We start from the raw sequence: 24,617 nt of genomic DNA on the forward strand, positions 1-24,617 counted from the left end.
TATAATTTAAGCATTCATAAAAAAATTTGATTTTTTTCATTGGAATTCTTTCATTGAAAAATATAAATCTTTATTAAAAGTTTATAATTTTTTTATTTAAAAAATTAACCACATAATAAAATTAATTTATCAGAGTTATACCAACTAAATTCATTAAAAGATAAAATTTAATTTTCTAAACATAAATACTTATTAGACCTGGACGTTTGTGTACTCATTCGGGTACGGATCGGTTCTTTCGAGTATCGGGTTTTTCGGGTTTTGAAATTAAACCCTATTCGGGTATTATAAAATTTCGGATTGGGTTCGAATCGGGTCTTTCCAGATCCGGGTGAGTTCGGTTCTCATGCATAAGAACCAGAAAAATAACCAAATAATCAAAGTATCTAAAACGGGTTCGGTTATTTGTACTCAAAGTAACCAAAATATCCGATTCGGTTCAAATTCAAAAGTAACCAAAAATATTCATTCTATACAGTTTTTTGGGTAAACTTTTATCCAAACTATCATATTTTATCCAAAAATATTCAAAAGTACCGAAAATAACTACTATAGATAACTTATAATATTAATTTAAAATATTAAAATAATTATAAATATAATTATAACATATATTTTTAGATATATATTCACATTTCGGATATCTTCGGGTACTCATTCAGTTCTCGGTTCGGGTCGGGTTCGGGATCGGTTCTTCGTATATATCAATTTAGAATTCATTCGGATATTTATCCCGGGTCTGATCGGTTCGGAACCCTGATTTTCGGATCGGTTTTTGATTGGTTCTTCGGGTCCGGATATTATGCTCATGCCTATACTCATTTAAAATGAAACACGATAAAGAAAGATAAAAAAGTTTAAGTCTTTTATAAAAAAACAAATATATGAAAATATGACATTTACTAAATGTTTGTCAATTTAAAAAAAAATAAAAGAAAATAAACCCGCGTTTTGAAAGCGCGGATCAAAATCTAGTCTATCTTATTAAAACAAGAATATTACAACTTCTTCTAGGTGGATTTTTAAAGATAGACCTCAAATATTTAAACTAAATGTCTCATTCTTTATATATAATATGTACCATAATCTAACTTTGCATTGATGTATTTCCTTAAATACAGTTCTTCTTTTTGTCCATATTCCATATATGATTTTTACATTTATTACATGTCGATTTAAATAAGATATATACTAAGAATACTAAAAATATTAATCGTTCTATAATTACCCTATACAATTCATTTTAAATTGATCAGTATACTTTCATTGGCCATATTAATTTTATTAGTACGAATAACATTAGGTAGATAAGTCATAGACACATACATAAAAATATGACTATTGTTATAACTATGTTGGGCCTAATCTACTTTCTAAAACAAATAACACATAGCTTCATATATTGTATAGAATATAGTAATATTGTATAGTATTATACTTATACAGTAATACTAAAAACAAACCAAACTGAAATATAATATATATCAAAAATGCTTTGAACCATTACACACAAAATATATTAGACCTCAGAGATCAAATTCATTTTGAAATTACGTAATAACTATTTAAAAAAAATAAATTTCGTAATGTACAAAAAAACATAAGTTTTATATAAAATTTTGTGTTACAATAAAAAGACACAACTCGCGATTGCAAAATGTTATTTTTACATACGAAAGACAGTTTTGATATTGTTCTTTAAACACAAAATTGAATATACAAACTCGATACTACATAAAATTAAATAATATAAAATACATTTTAAAAATAAAACCCGTGCGGGTGTGCATATGTTTATATAATATATAAATATATTATGTTACATATATTTTCATATAAATAATACCCAATGTAAGTTTTGTATGATAAATGTTGAAAATACAAAATATATAGCACTATGTATTTTAAATAATATAGAAAAAAATTACTTTACGTTATCATAAAATTTAAAAATCAAATTTAGTAATTAAACACATTGCTTATTTAAACACATTAGTACACATTGTTATTTATCAAAATTTTATATTAATACACATTGCGATCATGTATAACATTTAGTAAAAACAAAGATAAAAAAAAATTGACTCCCGCTCGGTCGAGCAGGTCATGATCTAGTTTTGTTTACAGCATCTTGTAAATCCACACAGTAATGAAGCAAGGTTTTCTCGTGGTATTGACACATCAGACTTTTAGAAGTCTATGAAAGTGACATGTCAATAAATGAAAATTTTGAAAAACCAATCAAAACATTTTGATTCTCCACGTTGTTTGTATTGTGCTTTACCTTTCCTTCTCCTTTCACTTGTCGAAGATTTACAATCAGAAGCATCCTTAAAAATCTTATGATTCATGGTTGTTTACGAGAGAACTGCGATCGCCGAGGGAGATGTGTCGGAGTAGTGGGTGCTGGTTAGATGGATTCAGAAAATCGCACAGCTCGCCGCCACGAACGGCCTTGACGTCTGGCTCATGGACGCCGATCGGGATGCGCTCTCTCTAGCCACCGCAGCTATCTCCTCCTCCGTCAATCGTTTCGTTTCCAAAGACCTAATCACCAAGGCAAGAATCAATCGATAACCCTTAAAAGAATCTACTTTCCTCCTGGGAATATTTATAATTAGACATGATGCTTTGTTGAGCATCTAAGATAGTTGTCTGAGCATTAGGCTATAGTGTGTTTTCTTTATTCTCTGATAAAGTTAGTTGCATTATTGATTTAGATCACACATATAGCTTCTTAGACTACTTTATGATCTTGTGGAGACTGCAGTTTTTCTTATGATCTTGTGCATATCTGTATCCATTGATTCTTGAGGTTTTAGAATTGTCGTTACGGGTTGTGCAGATTTGGTGGTGTTGTGCACTCGCTATATACAACACAAGCTGTGTGTGAACTGGCTTTACTCTTTGGTGAAGAAGATGTAGAGTTAGTGGTTGCCTTAGTTTTAAATTGATTAAAACAGCTCTTAAAAGACCCCTTTAACAATGACTAACTCTATTCATTCTTATGACTTAATATCAGTCTCACGAACTTTCTGCAGTGACTATTTAGTCTATTTGGAATATCCCTTCTCATTCCTAGACTTGAAGAAAATGGATCGAACCTGTAAGTTATTACTCCCTGAGCTGCATTATTTTCTACCAGCTTATAAGATGAAAGATAAATTGATCTCAGTTTGGTATAAATCAGTATTAAACATGTCAGTTCTCTACTGTAGATCCATCGGGTTTTTGATCATCCCTCTCTCAATCGCGTCCGCAAATTGGTCGTGGATGCTATATATGTTGTTTATTCGACCCATGTGTATGTCTCCAGATCTCTATACGCTCACACTTACGAATTTCTCCATTTCTTTATGGCTTCTCCAAAGTTTCATAAAGATCGTATTTTTGCCTTTAGGTAAAGTGAAACGGGAAAAAGCTAGAATTAAATTAACTATCCAAGACATGAGACCAAGGGAGAGCAATTCTACTTGCAGAAGGAATAATTCAACAATGTTTGTCAAAACACATGTAAATGATGAAAAGCTCTCGCTCTTTCAAATTTGTTCACATTACTTTATAAATAATTAAAAACACATGATTCCAAACTACTGAAGACATGTCTAGATTATCATACTGCCCATTTAAATCACTGAATTCCTCTTATGTTTTCATTTCATGAGCAAGAAAGGTAGAGTAGCAGTCTTCATGTCTTATGAGAAAATTGTGTTGTGCAGTGACTTGTCAATCAAGATAATTTTTTTTGGAGAAAGGTAATCCAAGATTGAAAGAACAATCTCGTCTAAAAAAGAAAAAGAAAAGAATACTTTCTTTGTTGCTTTGACACTTACGGAATTAAGAAAATGGTAGTAACTAAGAGCATATTGCTGTACCAACTTAATTTTTTTTACAACAGAGTACATTCGGGTAAGTCACATTAATTCTTTTTAACAAATATAGAAAGAGAAACATATTTGGGAGGATTTAGTTAAAAAAAAACTCATATTAAAGTTGGAAGTTTTTTGAGAAAATCATATACACGAGTCAATAGTGATATTTTTAAAGAAGTGTTTAAGAGTTTAATGAAAACTAGATTTTGACCCGCACGCCCGTGCGGGTGTATATTTTTTATAAAATATGTTGTTTTTCATGTTAAAATTAGAGTTGGACAAAAAAATCTAAATCTAAGAAATCGAACCGATCCCGATCCAAAAAGAAGTATAAAACCCGAACTGAAATTGATTAAAATATCAAAATTTTAGTATGTATAGAACTGAAACAGAATCCGATCCAAACCGAAATATTTTAGATACTTGAATGTATCCGAAATAGATTTATATACTTATATATATATTTTATTTTTTAAGACTTAATGTATATAAACATCCAGAATATATATGGTACTTATAAATTGATTTAAATAATTGAAAATAAATATAAATAGTCAAATGTAAATATCTAAAATAGTTAAAGTATAATCAAATCACCAAAAATACTTAACATGATTATTGATTATCTGTCCAAATATTTAAATCAAACCAATTTATATGTTAAGTTCAGTTACTCTGATATATGTTGTTCAAATTTATATGTAATACATTATTTTGTTTATATATTTTGAGAAATTTAGAGTATACAATTTTAAATGGGTTATCTGAACCTGAACAACCCCGCAAAGATCCAAATCGAATCTGAACCAAAATTTTGAAATATATGAATGGGACATAAATCTTTGAACCTGAAAACCCGAAACCCAAACAGACCTAAACCGAACCTGAATGTGTACCTGAACGCCCACCCCTAATTCACAATCTACTTTTTTTTTCTTTAAAAACACATCAAACATATAATTAATTGTATTTTATACGTACTATCATATAAATAATCACATATATTATATTTTCAATAATCACATATAATGAAAATATTTTTTAATAATGGTTATTGGAAAATAATTTATTAAAAATATCTTTTTGAATATATGTTATTTTAAATCAATTTTTGATATAAATCAAATTTAAATTATTATTTTGATTTGAAAAAATATATAAAGTTTAAATTTTGTTTTATGATTATTTTAGACAAATGATATTTTTAGATAATTAGATTAGCTCATTTTGTATATTTTAAAGTTGACACAAATAGATAATTTCTCATACTATAATAGATTTCTATTTTTTTAATAACATAAATTCATTTTTTTAATATACTGTTATCTATGTTTCCAAACAATATTATATATTTTTATATTGTTATTCATGTTTTCAAAGAAACCTATTTTTGTAATTAATATTCATTTTTCCAAATAAACCTATTTTTGGAATGCTATCCAAATGAATTTAAAAAAATTATAATGTTTTCTCCGAGTTTTCTTTTTTTTTGCAATTTTTTAAAAATAAAAAAAAAACTTTTTGATATATCTTTAAAGTTTATTTAGCTATTTATTTATATATTAATTAAAATTTTAAACCCAGCATTTTAAATAGAATACTATAAGCAAATCGATTTTCACTGGAGATATGAATTTGAATTAATTAATATTCATTCCTTTTAGATTAAATCATCATAATTATCAGAATATTTTTATTTGTAAATAAGCCAAACGTGATTTGCAAGTTTATATGTAGATTGTGTTGGTTGTATTCTTCTTAGATGGTTGCATAATAAGGGGATTTTTTAAAGAATATTATCAATGTTAGGAATCAAAGGAGTTAAATTGGTTTTGATTTAGTGCACCAATAATATCTAATGATATATTGGTTTTGATTCTGTAGATCAATATTTAACCGAGCATTATTTTATATGGAAACACGTTTGTTTTGAATTTTGCAGACCAAACTAAACCAAGACATTGGTATTTACATGGTTAAGAATTTACAGAATTTGTTTCTTTATGTTGTGAACCGAACTATGTATATACAAAATGTTGGATAATAATTCACACGAACATGTTTGTTTTGATTTCTATTGGAACATGTTTATAGAAATATTGGTATTTTATGTAGTGGACCGTGTATTAAAACATGTTTGTTTTGATTTCTGGAAAAAAATTAAACCGAGTCATATATAGTTGGTGGCATATTTAACTTGATTAAGTAAAGCGACATAACTGGTCAAAATTATACCCAATCATATTTAACTCTGGTTTTAAGTGAAGCGTGCGTGTCAAAATTAACCAAGTCTTATTTCACTCCGTTTTAAGTGCACGTTAATTTATGAGATATACATAGTTTGTTAAGTCAAAAACGACTGTGTGTAAAAACAATGGCATATAATGGTAAATATTAAGGAAAACTTGGGGTTAAGTACTATTTGTACTTCACTTTTAATAGATTAGATTGGACTAAACATGAGAATTAGAAAATATGCAAATTACCAAAACATGTACTTGGTCGTGTTAAGAAACCACAACATGACTGTTGCTGATTTTTTTTTAAATTGTTTTAAAAGAAAAATGAACTCCATGAGTCTTCTTCTTTACATGGTTACAATAGCCGCCGTGTTCCTTTTGCCTGATACTCATGGAGAAAAATGTTGTGGGCATTACAATTGCACTTCCATAAGATGATTTCAGAATCGTTTTGTATCTGTTATTCAATTCAGCGGTCGCCTATTATGTGAACTTGAAAAATCTATTAGCCAAAAACATACTCGCGCCCTGACTCTTTGTAGGTAATATACAGCTCATTAAATTCTTAGTGGAATTTCTTTTTATGCTAGAAAAGAAGGTATGAGTTGCGGTTGGAACAAAGTCAATCCAAGTAAGTGAATAACTTACCAAGAAACGGTTATATGCATGTGCTAGCGTCTTGGATATTTAGTTGGATTAACTTTCTTAAGCATATGATAATAAAATATTTTAAGTTAAAAATTGGACGTTATCCCCACAATAATAACACAAGTAACTCTCCAGAACATGACACATCAGATTTTTAGAAGCTTGTGAGATTTCCATGTCAATAAATGAAAAAACTATGAAAACCAATCAAATCATTTTGTTTCTACACATCAGTTTTGTCTCGTGTTTTGCCTTTTCTTCTTTGTTTGTATCACCACTTTCACTTGTCCAAGATTTACGATCAGAAATATTGAAAATCAGATGGGCTTCTACTGCTACTGTGCGGTCTCCTTTTCATGCCGTAAGCCCCCTCCTCATGCCTTAACCACCGTATATGTCGCCATCGATCAGATTGATTGAAAGTGGGGAAGGAAAACGCTTGGGGCGCAAGCAAGAGTGGATGGTAATCTGACTTGCTCGGATCTCGACTTTGGTGGTTGGTACCGCTCGGATGGTATCATCGGTGGATTGTGAAGATTCGGGGTGTCGAGTGATGGTGAAGACCGGCAGCTCTGACGTCGCTCCTTTCTCCTCCACGTCTCGGTTCTGCCGCATAACACCCACAAGAGCAAAGATGAGTCTATGGACAGCAGATGCGGTGGATCCAGAGGTGATTAGTTCGCAAGAGGAAGGTGGTGGTGACGATCTGAGACAAAACCACATCTTTTCCTCACACAAGAAAGAGAAGAAGATTTGAAGGAAGAACCAAGAACAATACGAAGGCTGAAGAGGGGAAGAAGAGAAAATAATACGAAGAAGTGGTTAGAAGCATTGGTGATTACCACACAAGGAAGATGACGGTTTGGCTTTAGGTAGAAGGAGATAGATATACTTATATAATTTATACACGTGTTAGGTTAACGTGAATAAGAAAAATTGAGCTTTGGTTTGATAAAAGAAATTAATTAGACAAACCAAACCGGTTTTAGTAAACCAAAGCGATTAGATGATGTTGAATCTGATATGAATGTTGATTTTTAAAGAAAAAAACAGAAGACGAGAACCTGTTTTTATAACCGGAAGGAACCTATTAGATTTATATAACTAGGAGTTTTAAGCGCATTTGCGGGCTTAACAATTTTACAAAAAATTGTACATGAATATATTATCAAATCAAAATTCACTAAAATAAAGTATTCTTATGCTTTTGAAATATTTAATAATTATTTAAGAATTAAAATTTATCATACTATTTTTTTCTATTTTAAGAAAACATCTTTCGTTATGCAGAATAAACTTAAAACATTCATATATACATAAAATTATATATGTGGATTTATATTTATTTTTAAAATCTTATGATGTACAATATTTATGGATAACATAATATATAATCTTTTAGATAATGATGATTATCAAGTTAATGAAATTTTTAAAAATTTCTGAATAATTATATATTAACAAAACTTATCGAATTATCTATTAAAAATAATAAAGACTTTAACGCTTTATGGATTAAAATGAGAACAAAAAAGTCACTTCACATAATAAATATAAATACTTTTAATTCTTTGCTATATATATATATTGAAATAAAGTTGGTTTGATATTACTAAACCAAATATAATATAAACATATAAATAGATATTTTAGTTATACTTATATAAATATAATATAAATTTAATTATGACATTGTGGTTATAGTTTTTAGTTATTCTCAAGATAAATATAAAGATAAATTATAAAAAAAATAATTAAAATATTTATTAAGATTAATTATTGAAAATAAAATATAACTAAACATAAAATTACGGGAATCATGACAAATAAGCAAAAAAACTAAAATTATGGAGAGTATGAAAAGTAATCGGTTTGATATTACTAAACCAAAGATAATATAGACACATATATATATATATATATATATATTTTTTTTTAATTTTACTTAAGTAAATATAATATAAATATGACATTTTGGTTAGAATTTTTTTGTTATTCTCAAGATAATGACAAATTATAAGCAAAATCACTAAAATATATATATTAAGATTAATAATTAAAAATAAATATGACTAAACCTAAAATTACAGGAAACATGACAAATATAATATAAAAATTATATAATTTTTTAATTTTACTTAAATATATATAATTTAAATTTAAATATGACATTATGATTAGAATTTTTAAGTTATTCTCAAAATAAAGATAATGATAAATTATAAGTAAATCGTTAAATATTTACTAAAATTAATAATTAAGAATAAAATATGAATAAACCTAAAATTATAGAAAACATGACAAATAAATAAAAAACCTAAAAATATGGAGAAGTTGACACATAAGCCAAATCACTTTTTAAATAATAGTACAGATTTGATTTTGGATAACAAAAGAAAATTTAATTTGGAAACAGATTATAGTATTATTAGATTTCATCATTGTGGATCGGAAATATGTTTGATGAACTCTTCATTTTTTCCATGTACATCCGAAATATCAAGCTTGGTGGCAAATAACAATGACACCAGTGAATTATTATATTTCATCATTTCAACAAGTGTTGGGATAACAACGACGATACTGAAAAAATGCTGGATAGTTTTTCATTCCAAGATTTGTTAACCAAGATCCAATTAGGTTTCACTCAGAAATTTTTGAAAAAACCTATTGCAGTCTCACTGAAAAACTGTTTATTTTTTTGTTCCTTGGGATATCATAGGCTGAGAATGAGCAGATGCCTGATATAAGCAAGAAACTTAGGTTTTATGTTAGATGGTTCCAACAAGTAAGTGGAATCTATGTCTAAAAGAAAGAAAATCTGTGTTATTCTTTAGAATCTGCACAGAAAGATGCAGTGCACATCAATGCGTTATCTTCTACAATGGGTAATTACATCACAAAACCTTTGAGGTTGGAGAAGAAAAAAACTAACCTAAGAGACTATAGACTAAACATACTAAAATACATAATTTGATGTTATGGCCGAATATTGAAGAGACAATCCCGCAACGTAGTGCGGGTAATTATCTAGTTGTAATTAAAAAAGTTCTCGGTGTAAAGTAAACACTAGGTGATTGCTGTGCTGGCATAAAAATATTCAAAATATGAAATAAATAGTGTATAGTTTTAGAAGTTACTGATTTTATATTATCAATTTATCACTAAGTGAAATTGTGTTGTATATATGTTGTAATTGTATATTTTAGGTGAATATTATATTTATGTTAAAAACAGTGGTATATTTTTTAAAAATACGATAAAAGTTGAAATATAATCCATAATTAATATAAATAAAGAAGTTTAATTCTCAATTAAGAAGAACAAAATCCAATATAAACCTGCAAAAATATATTAAATTTTGTAAACAATTATACAAAATAAAATAATTTGGTAGATTTATAAATTTCTAAATTTTATTGAACAGCAAATAATATTAAATTTACATATCATCATCGAAATAATCTGAAACTGGTTTGTAATCCACTACAATCGGTGTGCTAACTCATCACTATTTATCTGAAAATTTATAAATTTTATTGGATAAAAAGTATATTAAAGTTACGTACCGTTGACTACGAAATATTCTGAAAAACTTGTTTGTAGATAACATTCATTGTTTATGTTTGTGGCTTCCCTTGTTTATCAGTTATTAGGACTCGACTTTACTTTTGAAAGTGCAATGTATAACTAGCCACAAGAAAGAACTGGTTTAGGTAGAAACAAACCAATATTTTTCAGCGTTTGACCTTGACTTTTGTTGATGGTCATCACGAAAGCAAAGGTAACTGGAAACTGTATTCGACGCATTCTAAAGGGAAATTTTGTGTCAGATGGCATGGCAAAAATTCTTAGGATCTAAATTTTTTTTCGAGCAATATCGTTTCCGATTATAATTCTACCTCCTATCACATGAGACAATAACATTGTAACAATTAGCCTAGCTAGTACAATTACATAAGCCATCTGCAGCATCCATGTTACAAAAACACATGATAGGAGCACCAACCTTGAATTTCAAACAATGTCTAGACAGTCCAAAGACTTTAACACTGTTCAAAAACTCTGTAAGATATACAACATTTTCTTCTATGTCAACATCGGATGGAATAATGCTGTCAGAGAGAAGGTAAACTTTCTCTTCACCTGAAAGCATCATATGTAACTTTTCTTTATTGACATGTAAATAGTTAGTGGAACATAAGAGAATGATAAAACATGTTATCTAGGAACTGCAAAATGTAAAAGAGAAAGCATGTAATCATTTATTTTTATCAACTTTCATGTGTGCAATGGACTTCAACTTTCTCCCTTTCTTTTGGATTAGCATCATCACTTAAATAAATGTGCTGCTTCCCACTCATGATCAGAATATTTCACAATAGTTGACTGCACAAATCAAGAATTTGATTAATGTTATACTGCTGATATATAATTTTGAGTTTAAACTATAATACATATATTATATGCGCTCTAGGCGGGAAAACGGCCAATTCCGCCATGAACTTGACGTTTCCATTGTTTTCATACACAAACTATTGGATCAAGCCAAAAACATCATGAACTAATTTTTATTTTGAATTTCTCACATAATTTTTTCCAATCTGGTCAATTACTACATAACAGGAATCAATTTTGGTTTAGTTGCTGATGTGGTGCTTACGCGGACGCCATGTAGGAAATTGGGTTAATTCGGTTTGACATATGTCCAATTTTTTAAATCGAGTAGTACAAAACGACGACGTTTTGATATTTAAAAAAAAAATCAAAGAGGATCAAACCCTAGAACTTAGAGTTCTTCGTGGAGTGCTCAACCACTAGACTAATTATACTTTCAGCAATTACATTCCATTACAATAATACTTTAACTAAATATTTTCGACAAGCAAACTCACGCATATGAGAATTAAATAGATTAAAAAAAGTTTTAAACATATTTGCTTCATCTCCTTCGATTCAAGATCGTCTGCAATGAATCTCTCTCCAGTAACAAATATCTTCGTCAAAATCACCAACTAATTATTTGCTTCTCCGTCTTTCTTTGATTGAGACTTGAGTGTGACTGTATCACGGAAGAAAATGATTTGAACGTAAATCTGGGGGGGGGGGGTTTCTTTCATGGGTGGTCTACGTGCGATTCATTGAAGAATTGAAGCAGAAACGATGGCTAAAGTAAAGAGGGAGACGGTTGTGGCATGCATGACTTGTTCCCTCTGCGACAATCTCCTCTGTGGCGCCACCACCATCTATGAGTGCCTTCACACCTGTTCGTTCTTATTTAGAATATTTAGTTCAAGTATTATTGTAATGGAATATAATCGTTGGAAGTTTAATTAGTCTAGTGGTTGAGCACTTCTTTGAAGAACTCTAAGTTTAGGTTCGATTCTCATTGACAATGAATTTTGTTAAAATATCAAAACGACGTCGTTTTGTACTATTTTGATTTTAAAAAATGGACAGTTGTCAAACCGAATCAAACCAATTTCCTACATAGCGTCCACGTAAGCACCACATCAGCAACTAAACCGAAATTGATTCCGGTTATGTAGTAATTGACCAGATTAGAAAAGTTCATGTGGGAATTTCAAAATAAAAATTAATTCATGATGCTTTTGGCTTGATCCAATAGTTTATGTATGAATACAATGGAGACTCTAAGTTTATGATGGAATTAGCCGTTTTCTCCGCTCTAGGCTGTGCTTCAAAGTCTTCAATTATAACTGCAACCACTATATCAACAACATATGCTGAACTATGTTCTTTTTGACCATCTGATCTAATAGTGATCTTGAATAAAAGTTTCCTCCCAATTAAATTTATTAGAGATTGAGGTAGAAAAGATGCATTTTCCTGAAAATTATTTAAATATCAAAATAAATATATTGAAATTATTTATTTCTTAAAATATATATTACAAATGAAGAAAATATCTGATGCAGCCTCTTTGACTAACTCAAAATCAGGTCTCATAGTGAGTTTTTCTGCAATTTTATTGAAAAGCAAAAACTTGGCTTCTCCTGTTGATTCATCAGAGACACGTAGTGAAATCATATTTGAAATAATTAAAAATATATATAAATACGTTAAGTGATAATTTCAATGTAGAATATTTACCAATCTTGCGTCAAGAATTCCAGAAATTTTTTTTCTTCGGATTTTAGCATAAACATCTCATCATGAAGAATTACTGCAGACACAAATGACATTTGGTTATTTTAACCACAGAACATATAATCGCGTTGATGACCCTAACTTACGGGCGTTAAAACAATTTTATTCTTTTTGGTAATTTAAGTGATGTACACCTAAAAACTTACCAGAATTACTTTTTTTCATGCTTTCCAATGCTACAAAAATACTGCATTTTCACAAAGATAAAAAATTACCTTTAGAATGAATAAAATAACCTAGTGATAACGTAATAATATAGAAGATATAGAGTTGACAAGCTAACCTCTTTGGCAATGTATAATGTAGAATGAGTATGTGTATATGCTATATTTATAAGAGCATATGAGATACCTAGGTACTTTAAAATATAGGTAGCGTTAAGTATTTATAAAACTACTAGGTGGTTGCCCGCGAATTCGCGGATATAAATATTATATGTAAATATATATTATGTATAGAATATCGTAAAGTTTTCATAAATTTGATAAAAAAATTACGGATGAATATTTAGTAATAACAAATACTTGTGAAATTATCTATGTAATTATCATATTAACATCCTCAACACATATTTTGTAACTTTTTGACCGTTTTTATTTTATTTTTATTTTTTTTGTTCTTTTCATTAATTTTTTGCTAATGTTTTCCTATTTTTTACATATTTTCTAAATATTTATTTCTCTCTCTAAATAGTAATAAATGAACCAAAAATCAATATAATAATTGTTTTTCAATCGTAACATTATCTTTTCCACTTTATTATTTGATTTAAATGCAAAACTTTTTTTAATCAAAATTCTCACATGTTCCATTAATATAATTCGTTCAATCTTTAAAGCCTAATTGGTTATAAAGCATATATGGACATTGTAAGAGATTAATAATTATTATAAATACGATTGTATTTTTTTTAAATTGGACAAAATATTTGTTGGACTCATTGGACATATATACACACTGTATTTTGATTACAATATAAATAATTTGAAATTGTTTGTTTGGTAATATAGATTAGATTAGGTAATTCTAAGATTAATTTTCTTTAATAAAATTTAATTAAATAAATAAAAATTTAAAAAACAATACTAAACAAATTAAGAGAATTGATTCTAAATGACTTAAGAAAAATCCACTTAAATGACTTCTCAACTAATACATAAGAGGATTTATAAGTGTACATTATAATTAACTTTTTTATTGATTAATATTATTTTTAAACAACTTACCATATAATTTTATTATAATCAAAGCTAATGAATTTATACCAAAAAGCTATATGAATTATACTAATAGAGTATTAACTCGAGTCTCATATTAGTACAATGTTCCATTTTTTAATTTACATTATAATAAACTTGTTAATTTATTATTATTATTTTAAACAACTTACCTTTATAACTTCATGTTTTTAAATATACAAATACTTTAATCATTTCTGAAAGTGATAACTTAACTATACTATCAACATTTGTCATTTAAAAATGACTGATTTTTTAAAAGGATGTACATTTGACAGTTTTGCATTCATTGGACATATTTTTAGAAAAAAACATAATGTATATAAGAAATATTATTAGATTTAAGTTAATTAGTTTTCTGAAACAAAATATTTTTTGGATTCACTATTAATAAAATTATGTTTAAAACCGTTATAAAATTATTTCTATAATATCATATGTACTTATATGTATATTATAAATATCTATAATGAAATTTATGATATTTAATTGTTTCCATAAATAAATTATTTTAATTCATCTATATTTAAGATGTTTAATTAGTTTTTTTGTAATATATATAGATTATATTATGTAATTTTAAGATTTGTTTCCTTTAAAATAACTTAATTAAATAATGAAAATTCAGATATCAACAACCAATCAAATTAAGAGAATTAATTCTAAACTTCACATATGGATGACACATAAGCAAAATCTATGACTTCTCAACTAATATATAGAAAGATTATCAATTTATATAATGTAATCTATGATATTTAATTGTTTTTATAAATAAATTATATTAATTTATCTATGCTTAAGATGTTTAATTGTATGTTTGGAAATATATATTAGATTAGGTAATTCTAGAGTTAGTTTCTTTTTAAAAACTTTAACTAAATAAATAAAAATTAAAAATTATCAACCAATCAAATTATAAAGATTAATTAGAATTCTCTCATATGAACGACATGTCAACAGAATTCACTTAAATGACTTCTCATTTAATATATAGGGGATATATAAATAATTCAAAATTTAAAGTTGACAAATTATATATAATATTTTATATCTTTGCTATCTTCAAGTATTGTACTTATAAGGCATATAATTAATTCACTAATAACTCTCTTTTTGATATAAAATTAAGTATAAATATAAGTTTGAGCAACAAAATATTCAAATACCTAAGATGAAAAGAATAAGGATATGAGTATTGGACAATTATTAATTTTTTACCTTTATTATATCAATATTAATCATTTTGACTGCAATAGATATTACACTTTCCGAGCAGAGATCCTCCTATATATTGGAACATTGGTTTATTTTTGTTTAATAGTTTTAATTTTTTGGGAGGTAATAATAAATTCCATACTATTGGTTAAGGTAATACAGCTTAACCAAAAAGGTACGTAATATATATGGTATCTTGGAATATATTTTCTGTATCGTGACAAGAAAATTGTTCCAATTTTCGAAATTCGATACATCATATAATAAGTTTAACATTTAATTTAAATTTTTAAGGGAATTAGAGTATATCGTTATATGATATTTTATTAAGAAAGCAATTAGATTATGTCGTTATAGCCGTAGAAAAAGTGTCGTTATGTTTATGTTGTCCCGAGGTGATTTACATTGTTTGTTTTGCAAGCATTTTGCCTTGAAACACATGTAACTACTAGTTTAATTTTTACTACATGCAAAAAAATATAAAACAAGAAAAAAGATTATTTTAAAAAGTTTTTCATTTAATTTGATTTTAATTTATTATTTCTGTTAATATGTAGATATTATTTGATAGAAGTTAATATGTGGATATACAATTATACAATAGTAAAATATAAATTAAAATTGTGGGTAGGGTGTTGAATTTTTTTTATGTTGAATTTTATTAAACAAAACTATTGTGTAAATTATAAAATAAAGTGATTGTTGAATAATTAAGTGGAAGAGATAAAAGATGATATGACATGTTAAAAATGAGAATGTTGAATAATTCAACCATTGGTTTGACAAAAAAAAAAGAATTATTCAACCATATTGGATAGTCTTAGAACAATTGATCTCAACTCTCCTGTCCTACAACAAGAAATCCAGGTATCGAGCATCTCCATTGGTGAACCTCATGGGAAGGTTTACCAAAAAAAAAATTTATTATTTTTTTATTATTTTTTTTACTGTTTGATTTTTTTCTGTAAAAAAAAAAAATAATAATAATCGATCAACCGTAGGTCGTCATGTGTTATGGGGTCCGCGAAATAGTGATGATACATGTTTAGTGGGAATTTGTGTGAATCCCAATTAGTTTCAATAATGGGGATGCTCTTACAGCGCGATTAAGAAAGCTAACTCTTCGCCCACAATGACTGACTCGTTCTTTGCTGTTTTTTTTCTGCCTTTCTAGTTAGTAATATTTTTTTTTGCAACAATTCCAACAAATAAATAAAACAAAACAAAATTACAACCATCTCATTTCTAGACGTTGAATCAGTTTCTTTTAAAAAGACAACAGTTAATTGGTCCAGTGCTAATCTTGTCATTTTCAATTAGCTAATCTTGTCATTTCAGTTAGCTTTGTGTTCCATGCATCAATACAATTAAAACAGCAGCCTTTATTTTGACATCCCCTTGATGTTTCAAAAAATTAACAAGAATGCCATTCCTATTTTTAAGGTTAGTTATTTTAATTATTTTTAAATTATTCATTAAATTCTATATATTGTAATATATTTTCAAAACTGATTTCTCATTAACTTCTTATCTAAAAACGTGGGTGTATAAGTTTGAAATATATATATATATATATATAGTATTAAAATAGGAACATAACCTATTGATATAGGTGTGGTCTAATTATTCTAATATAATTATTAAAACCTTATATTAATCATTAAAAAATATTATAAAAATAAAAACACAAATATAATTAAAAAATAAATATAAAAATTAAAATTTTAGAATAAATATAAAAAATAAATATGCCCGCCCTTTAAAGGGCGGGTCAAAATCTAGTGTAGCTTAAACAAGTTAGTAAAGCTGTAAAAATAGTCGGACTTTTATTTTTTTTGTAAACTGCAAAAATAGTCGGACTTTTTTTTCTTTTTGTAAACTGCAAAAATAGTCGGACTTCAATCAAGAAAAAATATATAGGCGGACAGTTGCAAAAAAAAAATATATATATATATATATAGGCGGACTTTGGGAAGACCCGGATTCGAAATAACTCCACGACGTTAACTCGTGTGATCACATAGATGTCAGGTTATGTTTTATGTGTCTCATTTAAATATACGAAGAGAAAATATTGTTGAATTACTCCTTTTTTTTTTTTTTTGCTAAAATTGAATTACTCCTTGTTTTGGAGATTAGTTTGGATTTTTCTTTATAGGATAAAGATATTCCCAAATTAGCTTTTTGTCACTGTAACTTAAACAAATTGTATTTTGAGACGATAAACCATTAGACTGGTAAAACTCTAAAAATTAAATGAGCAACCATAAAAGATAAAAAATGTTGACACGGACGTTTTCTCTCTCTGAAAACTGAGAAGTGAGTCAAAATCCCTAGAACTCAGCGTTGACCACCTTCCTCCCCCACGATGTCCGGCGTATCGGAGCCACCGCTGGTGCCTCCTGTTCCCCCTGACCTCTTCTTCCTCGTGCCTCCAGAATCTTCAGTTCCTCTGGCCCCTTCTTGTCCTGTTGTGAAGGATACGATTATGACGGAAGCCTCCGACAAAAACGTGGTCTCTTCACCGAGGGTTGATGCTTCCCCTAATCAGGTGGCTCCTTCCTCTGGTCTATCTGCTCCGGTAGCGGCTTCTGCAACAATTGTGACGGCTCCCATGGATGAAAATCAGCTCGGAGTTTCGTCGACACCACCGTCGGAGGGTAAAACCAAAGACTCTACTACTCAGAGCTCTGAGTTTAACTGGCTTAGTAGAACTAAAGCAACAAGAAAGTTCCCTCAATCCGACATCCCTGTAACGCAGTCTGATGAAGGAGTTCCACGGGTAAAGATTCCCAATGGAGTGTTTGAGAGAGGAGCTAAAGCTCATTCAGATTTCATAGTGGGAATCTTTTATGGCAATGCCCCTTCTTATGGAAAGATTTGGGGAGTTCTTAATTATCTATGGGGCAGAGATAAGAGAGTGACGATTCACAATCTCTCGAAAAATGCTTATCTGTTCCATATTCCATCGGTGGCTCTAAGGCAACGTATTCTCCAGCATGAACTATGGAGAGTTGGTGACTCGCCTTTCTTTGTAACGGAATGGAAAGCTTCATTTAGTATTGATCCTCCTTCACTCCAGCGGGCTCCGATATGGGCTACTCTGAATAAGGTTCCGTTTGATCTTCTTACGGATGAAGGTCTGGTAATCATTACTAAGCCGTTGGGAAAGATTGTAGATGCAAAACCTTTCTCAAGTGTTTCTTCAGTAGACGTGAAGGTGGTCGTCGATCTAACGGTTAAGCTCCCGGAAATGGTTGAGATTGAAAGAGAAAACGGGTTGGTAGATGTCTTAGAGGTGACTTACGCTTGGCTACCTCCACTTTGTCCGGTTTGCAAGGAGATCGGTCATAAAGCGAATTTCTGTCCCACTATTAAGCCCCAGTCGGAACATCAAACTAAAAATGGTGCTAAGAGTGGAGTAAGTAAATCTGGGAAATCTAAAAAATCTACTGGGAAAGCTACTGACAAGTCTAAAACTGCGGTTACAGGCAAGCAGAAACTAAGGGAAGATCAAACTCCTGAGCAAACTGTTCCAGTTAAATCTTGTTTGAAATCGGTCCTTACTGATTTGGATTCATCTGCTAGAGCTTCTTTGGTCTTTCAAAAGGTTGCTCCTTCTTGTTCTGTTGCTACACATTCTGGTGATCTTAATCATGTGGAAGCTTCTTTTACCAAGTTGGCCTCTGTAGGAATAGATGCTTCTCCTCAGGATAATTTACAGTCACTATCTGAGGTTCACCAGGCTCCTTCCTCTGAGACTCAGTTGCAGTCTTCTCTTTTGGTTCCTGATCCCACTGCACCTGATCAGGAAACACCTTTTCTTCCAGCAGTTAAGGCGGTTTCATTTAAGGCTGCGGATGTTTCTAACCAAAAAAATCTGGAGGTTGTTTCTTTTAATCCCTTTGCGGTTCTTGAGCAGGATGAAGATCCTTCTTCTCTTCAGGATGACTCTACTCTCTCTCTGGTGGTTTCTGTGCCGGTGAATAATCAGCCTATTCAATCTGAGCCAGTGAATAATCAGTCTGCTGCAACTGTGACAGTGATGAATCAGTCTGATCAAAATGTGATAAAGAATAATCAGTCTACTCCATCTCCGGTCTTGTCTAGAAACCAGAAAAGCAAGAAGAGGAAGCTGGCTAAAAGGTCCCCTGTCTCAGGCGGTTCGCCTCCCCTTATATTAGGGGATCGCAACCTCCATTAATTTTTTTTATGTCGGATACATTTTTTTGGAACGTGCGCGGCATCAACCATTTTTCGAAGCATATACCTCTGTCTTCGTGGATAAATAAAAGGAAAATTTGCTTTGGTGCTCTTTTGGAAACGCATGTTAGCGAGGATAATAGTGTATCTATTTTGTCGGTGTTGGGACCGGGTTGGAAGCTTATGGCTAACTATCAATTCTCTGATCTTGGTAAGGTGTGGTTTGTTTATAAAGATCCTATCAAGATCCAGTTTTTGTTTGCGGATGCTCAATCAATCACGGTTAAAGTCTCGCCTCCGGAAGCTCTTCCTTTCTTCTTCACGGCAGTTTATGCTTCTAATCTGTTAGAAGAACGTCAGCAGCTCTGGACCTCTTTAAGAGACACATCAGTATCTTTTGACCTGGCTTCCAGCCCTTGGATGGTTTGTGGGGATTTTAATGAAATTTTGGATCCCAGAGAGACCTCTAATTCTTCTATTATTACTTCCACCAGAGCCATGAGGGAGTTTGGCTCGTGCTTATCAGACATCGGAGTGTTTGATCTGTCGTCGCAGGGACCTAAGTATACATGGTCGAACCATCGTCCTTCAGATCCCATTGGTAAAAAGATTGATAGATGCCTGGTGAATGATCTGTGGCAACTGTCTTATCCGAAGGGATTTTGCTCCTTTGAACCTCCGGAGTTTTCAGATCATACGCCATGTCATATTAGGCTTACCTCCACTAGGCCTTCTTTTGGGACCAGACCTTTTATGTTTCCAAGTTATTTGATAAAGCTCCCCTCGTTTGTTCCTACTATAAAAGAATGTTGGCTTCAGATAGGAGGACCTGCAGGAAATCTCACTGTCTTATGTTTTAAGCTTAAGCAGCTTAAAGCTCCCATTAAGTCGCTTTGTAAGGAAAACTTCAGTCAGATTGAGAGAAGAGTTCAGGAGGCAAAATCGACTTTAGATTCTCACCAACTGCAGGCGCTAAATTTTCCGTCTGAAGATAACTTAGCTATGGAGAAAGAGTCTCGGGAAGCATGGCTGTTTCTGCGTTTGGCAGAAGAAATGTTCTTCCGTCAGCGCTCGAGAATTAAATGGTTGGAAGCAGGGGATTTAAACACTCAGTTTTTTCACAGAATTACCATGGTCAGAAATGCTCTTAATGGGATTACCTATCTTCTGAGAGGTGATGGTTCAAGATCTCAGTCACTAAAAGAGGTTCATCAGATTGCAGCTGCTCATTTTGCGGGAATCTTATGCACCCTAAGGGGCTCCTATTGTATGTTTCTTCCGGAATATATGACAAGAGTTATCTTAACGGTCTGTACTCCGGCTCATCAGGATCTTCTCTCTGCTCCTGTCACGGCTGCCTTGATCAAAACGACGTTGTTCAAGCTCTCTCTTAATCGTACCCCTAGACCTGATGGTTTAACGGCTGAGTTCTTTAGAGCACTATGAAGCTTGCTAGGTGATGAAGTCTGTACGGCGATCTTGGACTTCTTCAAATCCAGGTTCATGCCTTCGGGACTTAATTCCACTTCTCTTATTTTGATCCCAAAAAGGCCAGGAGCGGATAATATACAAGATTTCAGGCCTATATCTTGTCTTAATACCTTATATAAGGTAATTTCCCGTATCTTGGCTGATAGATTGAAGGAGATTCTCCCAGATCTTGTGCTACCTAATCAAACGGGATTCATCAAAAATAGGCTGCTGCTAGAAAATGTTTTGCTAGCCTCTGAGGTGCTTAATGGTTATCAGAGAAAGAATAGATCACCGAGAATTGCGCTTAAGGTGGACATCTCTAAGGCATTTGATTCTGTCCGTTGGGATTTCCTACTTCAAACTCTCAAGGCTATGCAATTTCCTGCTGCTTTTGTTGACTGCATACGTGCGTGTATCACCACTCCGTCCTTCTCTCTGAGCATAAATGGGGTAACTTCTGGTTTCTTTAAAGGAAAAACAGGTTTGAGGCAGGGAGATCCGATTTCTCCGCTTCTATTTGCGGTGGTCATGAATGTCCTCTCTTATATGTTGAATCGGGCAGCTGAAGATGGTATTTTTGGCTATCACCCGGGTTGTGCGGGAACTAAGCTTACTCATCTTGCTTTTGCAGATGATTTATTAATTTTTCTTGATGGTACAGAATCTTCCTTAGCAGGAGTCTTTACGGTTCTGTCCCAGTTTGAAAAATTCTCTGGGCTGGAAGTGAATATGTCAAAAACGTCTATGTTCTCCTCCGGTCTCTCTGCCCAGACGCAGCTCAACATATTAAATCGGTTTAGGCTCCGTTCCATACAGCTTCCGGTCCGATATCTGGGCTTGCCTCTCTGCTCCAAGAAACTCTCGGTTAGGGATTGTGATCCTTTACTTGCTCAGGTTCGAAGGAAGCTTAATGGCTGGATGAATCGCCATCTAAGTATGGCTGGTAGGCTGCAGCTTATTTCATCTACCATTCCGGGAATTATAGGTTTCTGGACATCTGCCTTTTGTATCCCTAAAAAGGTCTTAAAGATGATTCAGAGTCTTCTCTCTTCTTTCCTCTGGCATGGAACGCTTGGAAACACTTCTGCTAAGGTTGCTTGGGACTCTTTATGTTACCCGAAAGCTGAAGGAGGGTTGGGTATTAGATCTCTTACCTCATGGAACACGGTGTTTGGCATTAAGTTAATCTGGATGCTATATTTCCGTGCTGGTTCTATTTGGGTGGCTTGGGTCAGAGATAAATATCTTTCGACAGGTTCATTTTGGTCACTAAACTCGAGAAATTATTCCATCTCATGGACATTTCGTAGGCTATTAAAGTTAAGACACATTGCTTTGTCTTTTCTTCGTATCATGGTGCGAGGGGGGAGTGAAACTTACTTCTGGTTCGATCTTTGGACTCCCTTTGGGGTCTTGGTTGATTATTTGGGACCGTCGGGACCTTCGGATTTGGGAATCCCTCTGGATTCTCTGGTTTCTTCCATTACACAAGGTTCAGCTTGGACTCTAAGACCCGCAAGGTCGGAACGTCAAGTAAACCTTCATGTTTATCTCACTTCTTTTACTCCTTCTCCAGGAGCTGATGTTGCTATTTGGAAAGTTGGAGATACAATCACTGCTAAATTCTCTACGAAGAAAGTTTGGCAAGATTTGAGGAGGTCTAGGCCTTCGGTTTCGTGGGCGAGATTTGTTTGGAATCAGGCTATTATTCCCAAATTCAAGATTACTTCCTGGTTGTTTATGCTTAATCGCAATCCAACTATGGATCGTTTGATCTCTTGGGGTCTGGATTTGGAGAATTGTTGTCTTCTTTGTGGAACTGCTCCAGAATCTAGAGACCATTTGTTTTTTCTATGTCCTTACTCCACCCTGGTTTGGAAAACAGTTACTGGAGCGCTTGGTATCACCACCCCTCCTCTTCAGTGGGATTCGGTTCTTCAATGGTTCGATGTAGTTACAACCAATCCCGATCGGTTGATTGCTATACTTCAAATATGGCACGGAACCATATATGCGTTATGGCAAGAGCGTAATGCACGGTATCATGATGGTCTTACTAAAGCTCATTGGATGTTATCTCGAGAAGTCATCAAACAAGCAAAGGACAAATCTACAGCTATGTGTAACTGTGGATCAGAACTTGGCTTGAGATTGGTGACTTTCTGGTCTGCGATTTAAGAAGTGCAGCAAGGCTATTGCTGTGCTCATTCAATTCACTTCCGTGGTGTCCAAAGCCATTGTGACCTTCTTCCTTTTCTTCTGTTTAAATTCCCTTGCATCTCTGTTTTAGTTTGCTGCTTGTTTCCCCATTGTAAACTCTGTTTTAATTATTTCAATATGAAGGCCAGTTAAAAAAAAAAAGATAAAAAATGTTTTAAACCATATAATATACTCGAATATACGATCATGTAAATGTACTTGCAGAGTCGTGCCTTTCGTATGAAAAAAAGAGGCGGCTGCCCCAGGCCCCTTCAACCATCATAAATTTTAGGCCCTAATTTTAGTTTTACTTGATTTAATGATCAAAACATAGCACATTTAACTTTGTAATTTGGTCAATTACTTATATTACATATGCTAATAATTTGTATAAATCTGTTTAGATACTAGTTTTATGCATTACGAAAACTCCTCATTTTATACTAAAACAACTTAAATAGAATTACGTTAATAGATATTTGCCTTAGGCCCTGAAAATTCCGAGCACGGCACTGTGTACTTGCACCCCACTTGTCTTTGAGGATAATAGAACTTTCACTCGCTATACCATATTCATACGACTCAGATTGGTACGTAAACTTCTAGTCAATTTCCCATCCCCATGTTATAATAATTAAAAACTATATACAGTTTTCTTTGAAAAATCCTTAGAACTTAAGGCTGCAGCCGACATTAACCGAGTCTATATAAGACCCATACTTTTTGCAATTCCAGAATATTTCTGGAAGCGCACACACAACAATATAAGAAAAAGAGAAAGAAGGTATTGTATATTTGTATTGTTGACATGGCAAAGAGCAAAGGCGCTTCCCTAATAAACCGGTTGAGACAAGCCGTCAATAAAGTGAATTTCTTGTTGAATTTCAAGATAAGCAGCCTCTGGGGTATTGTACCAATGCTTGATTCTTCTTCATCTCTTCGGTTTAGTTTCAACGATAGACCAGGTTTAGCAGCGGCTTGTGCAGAGGAGAATGAACCGGACTCAACCGGTTTTTCAAGAGGAGCGTTGTATAGAGCTGGGAGTTATGATCCACCTTCAGACGAAGACATAGACAACAAAGCTGAGATGTTCATAGCTAATTTCTACAAGCAGCTTAAGATTGAGAGACAAATCTCTTTAGAACTTAAATATTGCTTGGGTAATAATCAAAGTTTCAACTATAGGTCGCCTTAGTTTTCATAGTTTTATTTATTCTTTTGTTCATTTATTGTAATAATAAGATCCTATAATTTTCATTGGGGTCTTAGTTGATGATCGGCCTGCTATTTTTTCGTGGTAGGCTTATCCATTTTCGTATCATTATCGTTAGTGAGTCACGTTTATTCTTTTTTTT

General features: G+C 31.6%; 2 protein-coding genes and 1 long non-coding RNA gene across 3 annotated transcripts; all 3 read left to right on the top strand.

Moving 5' to 3' along the window:
- Positions 1 to 2,847: 2,847 nt before the first annotated feature.
- LOC130496126 (uncharacterized) lies at positions 2,848 to 3,593 on the top strand. The gene is made up of 3 exons (XR_008935171.1): positions 2,848 to 3,106; positions 3,219 to 3,304; positions 3,401 to 3,593. It is a non-coding gene; the product is annotated as an uncharacterized LOC130496126 (long non-coding RNA).
- A 16,180-nt stretch (positions 3,594 to 19,773) lies between these two features.
- Positions 19,774 to 21,036, top strand: LOC130495760 (uncharacterized). The gene has a single exon (XM_056987261.1). The coding sequence runs from the start codon at positions 19,774 to 19,776 to the stop codon at positions 21,034 to 21,036; it is 1,263 nt and encodes a 420-aa protein (XP_056843241.1).
- A 2,823-nt stretch (positions 21,037 to 23,859) lies between these two features.
- On the top strand, positions 23,860 to 24,597 carry LOC108836743 (uncharacterized). Its single transcript, XM_018609855.2, has one exon. The coding sequence runs from the start codon at positions 24,071 to 24,073 to the stop codon at positions 24,455 to 24,457; it is 387 nt and encodes a 128-aa protein (XP_018465357.1). The 5' UTR covers positions 23,860 to 24,070; the 3' UTR covers positions 24,458 to 24,597.
- The last annotated feature ends 20 nt before the right edge of the window (positions 24,598 to 24,617 follow it).

This window comes from Raphanus sativus, chromosome 6, assembly GCF_000801105.2.
Source record: "Raphanus sativus cultivar WK10039 chromosome 6, ASM80110v3, whole genome shotgun sequence".
NCBI classification, from domain to species: Eukaryota; Viridiplantae; Streptophyta; class Magnoliopsida; order Brassicales; family Brassicaceae; genus Raphanus; species Raphanus sativus.

Coding starts and splice junctions, on each gene's coding strand:
- LOC130495760 (XM_056987261.1), top strand. CDS start 19,774: ATGGCTAACTATCAATTCTCTGATCTTGGTAAGGTGTGGTTTGTTTAT.
- LOC108836743 (XM_018609855.2), top strand. CDS start 24,071: ATGGCAAAGAGCAAAGGCGCTTCCCTAATAAACCGGTTGAGACAAGCC.